Source organism: Talaromyces rugulosus, chromosome II (genome assembly GCF_013368755.1).
Source record: "Talaromyces rugulosus chromosome II, complete sequence".
NCBI lineage: Eukaryota > Fungi > Ascomycota > Eurotiomycetes > Eurotiales > Trichocomaceae > Talaromyces > Talaromyces rugulosus.
Genome location: NC_049562.1, coordinates 1636139 through 1647139, shown reverse-complemented (window position 1 = coordinate 1647139; position 11001 = coordinate 1636139). Strand labels below are relative to the sequence as shown.

At 48.0% G+C, this 11001-nt stretch overlaps 2 protein-coding genes across 2 annotated transcripts; one reads left to right on the top strand and one right to left on the bottom strand.

Moving 5' to 3' along the window:
- Nucleotides 1-450: 450 nt before the first annotated feature.
- On the top strand, nucleotides 451-1474 carry TRUGW13939_03040 (uncharacterized protein; the record flags this gene model as incomplete). The annotated part of the gene is made up of 5 exons (XM_035486226.1): nucleotides 451-587; nucleotides 687-694; nucleotides 757-908; nucleotides 983-1077; nucleotides 1129-1474. The coding sequence occupies 5 exons, from the start codon at nucleotides 451-453 to the stop codon at nucleotides 1472-1474; spliced, it is 738 nt and encodes a 245-aa protein (XP_035342119.1).
- A 679-nt stretch (nucleotides 1475-2153) lies between these two features.
- TRUGW13939_03039 (uncharacterized protein) lies at nucleotides 2154-10075 on the bottom strand (the record flags this gene model as incomplete). The annotated part of the gene is made up of 2 exons (XM_035486225.1): nucleotides 2154-8902; nucleotides 10048-10075. The coding sequence occupies 2 exons, from the start codon at nucleotides 10073-10075 to the stop codon at nucleotides 2154-2156; spliced, it is 6777 nt and encodes a 2258-aa protein (XP_035342118.1).
- Nucleotides 10076-11001: the final 926 nt, after the last annotated feature.

The following is an 11001-nucleotide window of genomic DNA, read 5'->3' as shown; positions in this document are numbered from 1 at the left end:
CGTGTTCTCATAGGGCTAAGTTATGTCATGTCGGAGGAACATCGAACAACACCGGATCATTACCACGAAGCTATTGGGCTGTTAGTACCTAATGATGTTCAATTGCTGATCGCTGACAAAATGTATGAGTTCTTTAACCTCGGTTGGCTGTTTCTGCTCTTACCACGTGCCGGCTGCTATATCCATAGGCAACTTCTTGTTGTAGCGAGTCGCTCTATTCAATAATGTTGAACTTTTTTTTTGTAATTTCTCTTTAAAATTGATATTAAGTTGTTATTTCCATAATTTTAGATATGGCCACACCGACAGAGTCTCGCAAATCAGTTCTTATCACCGGGTACACCCTTAACCCTAGATGTATCATCTAGAAATGCAAGCTAATTTGTTCCTATCAACCAAGCTGCTCCCCAGGAGGAATTGGCTACTCGCCGAGTCACGCATTTCTCAAACATGGCCTACGTGTTTTCGCGACAGCAAGAGACTGATCCAAAATCGCCGATCTTGAAGCTATTGGAATCGAGACGTTGGATCTCACGGTCGATAACCCGCAGAGCGTTCAAGCTTGTTTCAAAGAGATCGAGTCACGAGTAGGTTTAAAGGGGCTGGATTATTTGGTCAATAATGCGTAATAACCCTAGCCTTTCTTGTCCTTACTTGATCAACAGCTGACATGATATTTATTGCAGCGGACGAAGTATGATTGATTTGCACCCTGGTATAGAAACGATTACATTGAGCTGAACGTTTTCTTATCAGACTATACCATCCCAGCTATGGACGTTGATTTACAAGAAGCCCGAACACTCTTTGAGACTAATTTCTTCGCCGTGATCATAATGTGCCAGACATTTCTGCCTTTGCTTATGAAAGCAAAAGGAACTGTTGTGCAGATTGGCTCTGTATCAGGAGTAAGTGAGAACAAAGATCACTTATCTTGCAAAAGTGACTGTAATCTGACTGGGGCGTTTTATATTTGAACTAGATACTCCCGTATGTTTTCGGCTCGGTGTATAATGCCTCCAAAGCAGCTCTCCATTCATTCAGCGACACCCTAAGAATCGAGCTTGAACCATTTAAGTACGCAATGCCCCAAATTTCCTTTCATCCTAAGTTAACGTTTTTTTTAAGTGTCAAAGTAATTGTTGTGGTCACTGGAGGCGTTCAATCTCGGATCGCCCACGAGGACCGCAAACTTCCCCCCAGCTCAATCTACCAACCTATCACGACAGAGTACAATCGACGCGTCAAGCACAGCCAGGAAGGCGCCATGGACTGCCATGTGTATGCTCAGAGCGTAGTGTCACAGGTTCTAGGAAATACATCATCCCCGACTTCTCGATGGTACCAGAATTGGATCTGGGAGGGGAATCGTACAGGTATGATCAAGTTTTTGGCGGGTGGATGGCTGTGGTTTGGGTTCTATGGATGGCTGTTCTGGCGAATGTTCAATTTGAATAAGCTCAGAAGGGGATAACTGAGGCACCTTTCTCTTTCTTGAATGTATTAATTGATATAGTCTTTTACACTTAGTGGAGACAAAGGAAACCCACGAGTACAAGTAGATTTGCAGCCAATTGATACTCTCAGATGGAAAAGGTATTCAGTGGTAAACTTGATGTATCAGTACAAATCTTGGAAGACAAATTATCATTACATGTGAAACACGAAAGAATCAGATAATAGATATGCTTAACAAACACAGAACAATCCAATATCAACGATATATACACACAACCCAAACTGGGTGGGAAAATCATCAAGATAACATTTGACAAAAGTAAGGAAAATATTTTTATTTCAAAGAATGGACTTGTCACGCGGACAAAAAAAAAGGGTGAGGAGGGTAATTATTAACAATGAAGTTGAAGTGCTGTAACGACTTGGGCAGAGGTGGTATCAATAGTAATAAAATAAAAAAACCAAATCGATAAAAAAAAAACATCACAAAGATGAAAAGCGAAAGGTGGAGAATTAGAAAAGGGTGTCGTGAAAAAAAGAACGCGCTATGCAAATTAGAAAGTGCTACATTCTGTTGCCATCGAAAAAACTAAGGGGAGAGTGCATGTAAATAGACAATTAGAAACTGAGGGTAGATCTTCCCGGCTGCCGCTTTAATTCAATCTGGTAGCGGCGGTGACAGGCAAAACCATCGATTACTCGTGTGTCGAAAAGAGAGCTTCTTCTGTTATTGCCCTGGGTGAGTCAGGGGCTATGATGCTGTCGCTGTCATCTAGCAAAGCGCTGGAATCGTAGCTGTTCGGCTCGGCATCATGGTCATAGCTGGATCCTCGAAGCAGTGGTGGGGTTGTCGGTGGTTCATATTGCTCTTGGGGAACAGCAGGTAACTTGTCGGCCTGTCGTGTAGATAGAGAACGTGGGCTTTGATTGGATCCTCTCAACGGACGACTTTCGGATGCTGTTCGACGAGGGCCCATCTTACCCATTCCAGGCGGCGCTGTCATAGTTTTGGGTGTATATCGTACATTTGAGTTAGGTGGAGTCAAGAGTCCTGACAGAAACCCACCAGTGTTATTCGATTTTGAAGGTGTTTGTGAGCCTCCAGCTTCTGAAGTGAACGACTCCCTGCCTTTTCGCCAACTGCCCCAAGCCGCTGCTGCTGCGAGAGGCAACGAGCGTGGAGAAGCTGCAATGTCAGCCAGCGATGGGAATGGCTGTCCGCCTGCCATTTCCCGCTCTTTCATTTGCTGTTGCATTTGCAGATTGGCACGGAGGCGAATTGCGGCATCACGAACAGTGTTCTGGTCAAAAGAAGGCTGCGAGAGTGTTGTGATGATGTCCTGAAGATCGTCGACACGGACACCTAACAATTCTCGAAGCCAATTGATTTCCGTGTCCTTCTCTTTGATCTTATTTGGCGCATCCTTGTCAATTTCAGACACCTCTTGCTCAAGTTCTTCGATACGAGTTTCGCGCTGTTGTAATTGATCCTGCAGAACAAGGATAGATTCTCGGAGAGCTTGAGGGGAAATCTTTTCGGGGCCAGAGTCCTGTCTGTAGGACAATGATGGTGACGAGGAATGTTTGGCAGGGCTTGGAGATACGGAGACTCCCTTAGCTTGGGCAGCCTGGGCAGCTGCAAGTGCTGCTGATTTGGTAATCTCTAGCTTCTCTTCTAGATGCGCCACACGGTCCTGTAAGTGAGCCACCTTTTCGTTGGCCAAGGTGAGTTTCTCACTCGTGTGAGACTCGATACGTTGCCGATCTTCAGAGGAGTTGTGCAAAGCGCGGGCGTGGCGCTCACGCAGATCGTTGAGGACACGGTCATGCGTCTTGCGTTGTTCTTCAATGGCCATATCTTTGGAAGAACCAAGTTCAGCCAGAGCAGAAGCTTTGTTCTCGCGGGCTTCCTCCAAGAGAAGCTCGTAGCGCTCCTTAGTAGTATCGGCATCGAGACGAACATTTTCAACCTGGCTCTCTAGACGGTTAATTTCAGCTTCAAGCTGTGCACGAACATAGTTGACTTGGTTGTTAGCGGATTCCAGGTCGGCTTCCATTGAAGTCCTTGCCCGCTGGATCTCCACGCGACTGCTTTCGCGAGCTTCGTTGAATTCACGTTCAAAGCGAGCTGCATTACCCTGGTGTTCATGGCTTTCTTTGCGCAGAGTTGCGACAAGCTCCTCAAGTCGGTGGTTTTCTTCCTGAGATTGACCGAAAATGAACTTCAATTTCGATGCTTCGCGTTCCGATTTCTCGAGCTCGTCAATATCTAGTTCCAGCTTCTCGCGAAGTTTGACTTCTCTGTCGTACGCAGCGCGAAGAGCATTGTGTTTGGATGTAAGATCTTCTTCGATCTTGCGTGCCTTTGCCTGTTCACGAGCGATGTCCCGGGTTACATTCACCATGTCATCCTGAAGACGATCAAATTTGCTACGCAAGCTTTGTCGAGCGCGCATGCTGTCTTCAATACGAGAACTGAGGTGTGCTGTCTTGGTGTGGAGTTCCTTGTTCTCTTCTTCTGTCGCCGCAACCTTCTTCTTCCAGTGATCGTGTGAAACGCGGTACTCATCAAGAGTACCCTCAAGGGCGATGTTCTTTGCAGAGAGTTCTGAAAGGGTTAATTCCCAGGACTCCTGCTGTTTTTCGACAGCTTCAGAGCGGTTTTGGATCTTCTCGAACTGGGGAATCTTCTCCTCTCGCAATTTGCGAAGATCTGACTCTGCATCCTCGGCAGCTTGACGGTAGCGTTCAGCTTCACTTTCAGTATGGCCCAACATTTTTTGGACTTCCATCAAAGCCTCCTGTGCATCACGACGTGCCTTGATTTCTTGCTCAGTACGCTCATCAGCCAAACGAAGCATGCTCTTAAGACCGTCCAGTTGTAGCTTCAGGCTGTCAGCCCCGATTTCTTCAGCTTCGGTCAACTTCTTAGCACCAGTTTGTGCTTGCGCAACAAAAGCTTCTTGAATCAATTCCTTGATATTAGGAGTGTCGGGTTTGGCCGCCAAGGATTTCAGCTCAGCGATACTTTCTTGAATTGCAGACAATCCAGCCGCAGGTGGGGAAGGCTCTTTCGCAACTCCATGAGCAGAGAGTGCTTCTAGAATAATTCCTCTCATCTTCTCTAATTTTCTGTCTCGTTTGTTGACTGGGCTCACTGGTCGAGCGTCTTCTTCGTCATCCTCGTCGTCAGCATCGCTGTGCTCCACGTCAGACCTACTGCGCAGTGGTTGTCGGCTGGTTGACCGCGAGTTCATTGAGATGACAGAATCTTGAATAACACCAAGCGCATTTTCAAGAGGACCAAGGCGCTCCTCCAGGACCTGTCCCACCAGGTCATTGATATGACGATCAAAGAATTTGCTTCGTTGAACCAGTTTCTCGTCCTCACCCGATGAAATGACATCATCCCAGTCGCTAATGTGCTCGTTCATGCTTAGAAGTTGACGGACAGGAGACTGTGCGCCAGACGGCAAGTCTCGTTGCGAGTACGCATTTTGAGATTGAGCATCCATGTCGGATCCAAGCCTTGGAGCATTTCGCACAAGTTGTTCCAGGTTGCGTCTTGGACTTGGGCTTGGAGCGTCACTGCGAATGATGTGAGGAAGATGTGGTTGTTGTGCAGAAAGTGTTTCTGGGGTGTGTGAAGTGACTTGACCAGGAGTGATAACTCGTTCTATTCCGACATCTGAATCATCCCCATTAAGCTGATCCATCACTGCGTTCAATTCTGCTTCATTAAGAGAATCTTGATCACCCTCACGGTCATCTTCTTTGACGGCTTCGAGCGACCGAGGTTCCGATTTGGATTCAGCAGTGGGAGTTGCAGGCGTTTCTGTCTCCTCGACAGCGTAACGTGATGCAAAGAGACCGGCCTTCGGCTTTTCGGGCTCAGACTTGGTGGGATCGGCCTTCGGTTCAGGCTGAGCAGTTTCATCATTTTGTTTTGTTGAGGGAACGAATTCGGAGATCGAAGGTCGGAAAGAGAATGACCGCATCGCTTCGAAAATGGATTTTCTTCTGGGCGGTTCCGTTTTTGGGGTATCCGTGACAGGTTCCGTAACAGTTTCAGGCAAAGCAGGAGCTGGCTCCTCTATTGCTTCCACCACATCTTCCTGTTTGGACTCTTCTTTGGGCTCTTCTTTGGGCTCGTCTTGGATTTGTTCCTCAGGAATGTCCACAGAAGCTTCAGGCTCAAGTTTAGATTCCGACAGTTCAGGAGTATCATCCTTGACAACAGCAGGTGGGATATCTTTGTCAAGAACAATGTCTGATGTGTCTTTCTCAATAGGTTCTTCATCTTCTGCACGACGGCGTTTGGTATCAGGGCTTGAAGGCTTCACAGGAACGTCGACAGTTTCTTCTGAAGGCACTGTGTTCTCTTTACCTTCGGCGGGCTTGTGTCCCTGACCAGGGGCTGGTGGCGCTTGAGCTTGAGCCGCTTCTCCCAACGGTGATGGGGTGGGTAATGTAGCATCTTGATCAGATTCCCCAGCACCACGACGAGCACGTTTCTGGGGACCCTGCACACCAGGTTCAACAATCTCTTGATGTTCATCTTCTTCGTCATCAGGCCGCACAATAGGAATAGCCTTGGAATTTTTGGAAGGATTGGATGATTGGCTAAAGTCGATATCTCCGAAAATACTGCTCTTGAATTGATCAGGTGCCACGGAGATATTTGATGTGAGGCTTACTCCAGGGTTGAAAACAGGAGCATCTGCGTTGAAAGATGCGGCTGAGAAAGTAAATCCTTTGGAAGAGTTCGGTACAAAGGAGGTATTTTCGTTAGTTAGGCTGCCGTTACCAAAGGGGGTAAATGCAGGAGCTGTAACGTTGAAGCTGCCCAAGGATCCACTGGGCTTGAAGACCGAAGATGCTGGCGAAAATATCGACCCATTTGCATAACCATTGGTCTCGAATGAGTCACCATGGAAGGTAAAAGCATTCGACGAGAATGATGCCGTTGGGTCGAATTCCTTGGCTTCAACATTGAGACCGGTCAGAGAAGATTTCGACTTGTGACCGGTTGCAAATGAACCCGCACTTGGGTCCGCACTGTGCCAAGGATGGTGAGTCATGTCGACTTTATTGTCGCGAGGGCTTCCCGCAAGACTAGGATTTGTATCAATTTCATCGGCATCTTGGGTATTGTTGATAGGTTGCTGCTCTCCAAAGAGGCGATGGTGACCAGTGGAGAAAGAGTCCTGTATAGGGAACTGTGGGTGAGTAGGAGAAGGCTGGACTTCTTCTTCAGGAAGAGCCCAGCGAGATTTCTGTAGATCATTTTCAGATCTCTCCAATTGTCTTTGGATCGAATTCTCCAAATGGTGATCGGTCTCCGAGTATCGGTCTAAGCCTTTTTGTAACGTCTCACTTAGGTTACGGTCATGGCCACGCGGGGTGGGTTGAGCAATTTCCACATTCGACGACTGGAAGTGTTCGGCATTAGCCTGAGCTTCGTCCATTATAAGAGTTGCAGCCCGCGACTCGCGAGTTTGGTAATCGTGCCCTATAGAGTCATGATTTGCGGAGGCGTTAACAAAATCTCTGCCCCCATAACCTTCCATTGAATGTTGACTGAACATATCCTCCGCATTGAGAGGGGATACAGGCGAAAAAATGGAGTTCAGACTTGGCAACCCGTTTGCACCGGGTGAAATAACGCTTGCTTGGCGCGCATTCAATAGACTTTGGGGAGTAAGAGAGCCGGCAAGGGGAGGTGTCGGTTGATATGGGTATGGCAAACCTGCTACTAGGTTACCGTCCATACCGAAGTATGGGTGTTGGGCACCAAATTGGGGCGGTGGTGAAGCCATGGATTCCGCATTCGTACTTGGATTTGTAGATTGATTGAAATGAGGAGAGAATGGATGTGAACCGAATAAAGGATTGCTGGCGGCCGAAGAAGTCGGGATAGGAGGAGACATGATATGACTGGGGAACGATGCCACGTGGTTCATTGCTGCCATAGACGCAGGAGAAGCTGCTGCTGCAGGTGGCTCATCATCGCCCAAGAATACACCCAGCTTTCGGAGTTTTTCTTCTTGTAGATCGTTGACATATGCTTGCCATTCGCCTAGATTTGGGAACCGGACAGAGTAGTTTTTAGATTCCCGATCCTGTTTGAAATCACCTGGGTCTGGATAAGGCAGTCGACTGAAACCGCCATCTTGAGTGTCCACAGATCCCAGCTCTGGGGCGAAAACATCAAATCCATCAACATGGTACCCTTCCTCACGCCATTGCTTTAATCGGTCTTCGACATCTGCTTTGCTCAACAGGCGATGTACTGCCTCCTCGGATCCTCTGAGGTCGTGGGGGGGGACTGAAATAATACAAGCCTTGCCGCGCCACGGTATTTTTTTCTTTTGGCGTTGAGAAGTCTGGCGAACTGCGGGACGGGGAGCTGGCTCCGGTTTGTCCTCTTCGGGTTTATCGTCGCTGTTGTTGTTGTTGTTTCCTGGTGGTGGAGGCGGTAACGGCTTTTCGATTGGAGAGATAGGAGTAGCCACCTCATTCTCCACCGGTACTTCCGGTGTGTCTTTGATATCTGCCATTGCGTTTGACTGTGGTTCGTCTCCGAATGCGAAACCCCAGAAATCTTCTTGCTTGAGAGTGGCTGTGCTTTGAGTAGACAGGTGCTTGGGGCGGGACCGTCCTCGTTTACTGATATCGAGTCCTCCGTTAGCTTTCTTGGAAACAGATTTGGCCGCTGTAGGGGTCCTTAAAAGTTCTTCGTCGCGGGGATCGTCAAGACCAAGCCAGCCTTCTGTTGGATCGTCTCCGAAATTGTTCCGAGCAGTAGTAAAGGATGGTGCTTCACTTTCCTCGTCGTCACTCAACCAATTTGTTCGTTCCGTTCTTGGCTGGCCAGAGAGGTACTGGTTGATCCAATCCTGCGTAAATTGTTTCACGGAGGGATCGACTACCGGGCCGGAGATGTCTCTTGTCGTAGGTCGACCAATAGAACTATACAGATGCCGAGGGAATTGGCTAGAAGCTGAGGTATTTCGCAATGATTCAAGACCACGCGTTGAGATGTGACCACGCCCTCTTGCTGGGGAGGTATCCCGAGAGGCAAGGCCCAGGCTAGGCCTATGACTTAATGTCCACGAGGGTCGTCGCGGGCTGGGGGTTGCATATGGTGATCCCCAGGCTGCAGTGAAATATGCACTGTTCGCTTTGCGGTTTTCAGGCGATGAAGACAGAGAGTCCCAGGCGCCAGGGTACTTCGGCAAAGATGGAAGCGACTCGGGGGACCCACGCGACGGCCGCTGGCCGGGCGATCCAACTGCTTGGACACTGGAGGCGGCAGGCGAGGTAGCTCTCGATGAGTCTATTGAAATAGTTGCCAGTGGGCCGTCTCGCAAGCTTGTTAAGTGCTCGACGGGACCGCTGGACGGCGAAGATGCCGAATTTAAGTAGACGGGAGGATGTAAATCTGAAACAAAGTATTCACGTTAGACTCTTGTTTCGCATGATAGGTAGCTGACTATAGTCGCGGACTGTAGGACGAAGAGCATGGGCCGGGACAATTCTCGGATCGCCCAGTACACTAGACGTCGCCAAAGATGCACTCACCTTCCGTGTCGTCTTCTGCAGCAAGCAACTGCTTGCCGCGCCCTTTATCGCCCGGAATGATGAAGCATGGACGCCTGGAAAATGCACAAGTGGCTGCTGATCAATGGACCTCGGGAACGGCTAGGAGCAGGTAGACCGAGATGCTCGAAATCGGGTTGCAATGTCTTTCACAATCGATAGAAATAAAGACTAGCCGCGAGGAAGTCGAGATGCGGTCTTTTGGGAGAGGGACTCGTTCGGTTAGGGAGGTGGTAATCGGTCGGGCTGATTGATGTTGTTCACCGCGCTTGAATCAAATAGATGCCGAGTGAGCCACAATACAGATCATGGCGCACGCGAAGATCAAGCGGTAGGGACCGAGAGATTGGACGGACGAGGGCGAAGGAACGTCAATGCGATGGCCGGGGGTGGAACGTTCGATGTCGACGGAAGGGAGAGGGAGAAAGAGAGAGCGAGAGAGAGAGAGGTTGAGATGGCACGTCACGCTTCGGGAAAAAAAGTTACTTAGTGTCAAAGGGAGCTGCTGGCTTTCAGGGAGCGTTGAAACTTGAGCATCCACCGCGGTGCTTTAGCGCCAATCCGTGCAAGTCGCGAGTCGGTCCTTGTTTTTTTTTTTTTTTTTTTGCCTTTTATCTTTTCACTATTTGAAGCGTGTTTTTTTTACTCCTACTATGAACTATGTGTTGTCTCCCGACTGGCGGTGACAACACGCCCTACAACTATTATTCTGTCAGCACGTTGATGGTTGGATAAGAATAAGAATGAGATTTTCGTGTGGTATCAACGCGTCCCATCTCCGGTTCGCGTAGGTGGCCCCATTAACAACTAACGCTGATTGCATTAATTAATTAGTCGTGCTAGTAGTATTTGGGGATTTTTTTCAGGGGTAAAAACAGAGCATTATTTGGTACGGGCTCGTCCTGTGGTTCCGGTACGGCTGAGTCCGACAGGCCCCGCTTTTACTGCCGAGTGGCCCCTTCTATTGGCTGGAACATGGTTCCGTACCGTACCGTATTGTCAGCACCCGAGCCATTGCCGTGGTTCGTCGCTGATCAAATAACATGCTGGAAAAATAATTACGCAGTAAACAGTGTAGGTGTAGATAGTACTTGTGAACGATACTAATATGTATCATGTACGTGAGATAGTTGGTTGACAGGTCCGGTAGGAGCGAGGGATGAAATAGAGGGCCAGAGCACCACAAAACAGAAAAAACAGCGGTGTATCCGGTACAGGAATGATGTGTTAGTTTGTGCCACGACACAAGTCTTTTGATTATGATACTAGTGCGAAATAGGGGACACGGTGATGCTTCTGGGAGCCTCAAAAAAGAAGGCCAAAAAAACGATGTTGAATGAGAGAGTATGATTGGCGGAGAGAGGATTCTCTTTGATTGGTGGAACGAGACTATAGCAATAATCTACATCGTATTTGGCTTGGTATGAAGCTAGATGCTATGTAGAATATTCGTATAACCAAAGGACGTTAAAAATCTGCCCTGGCGATGTACGCGTGCTAACTTGTTTGTTATTGCTGAGCTATTCCAAGTCTCAATGGTAGTTAACGCTGTATACGCGGAGTTACTGCTCGTCAGTATGAATGGTGTTACCAAAAAAAGTCATATTAGTAAAATAAAAAACGATTGAAGAACTAATTAGCTTCGATGTGTTCAAGCTGCCTATAAACAGTAACTGCTGAGTGGCCTCTTGCCTACATCTCGTCGAGACAGAATGTCTCCACGCGTGTGATATCTCCTTTTTAAGCAACCCGACGTCTGAAAATGTCCACCATAGTTTAACAATACCATTTATACCGTCTAAAGTAATTTATTTTAATGCAGATATAATAATATGTATAGAGAATGACGCAGTCAAAGAAAGTACAACTACACACCCATTCCATTGCCCGATTAGGATGTGGCCCGAGCGCCTCTCGATCCGCGGAATCGCGATAATTGAC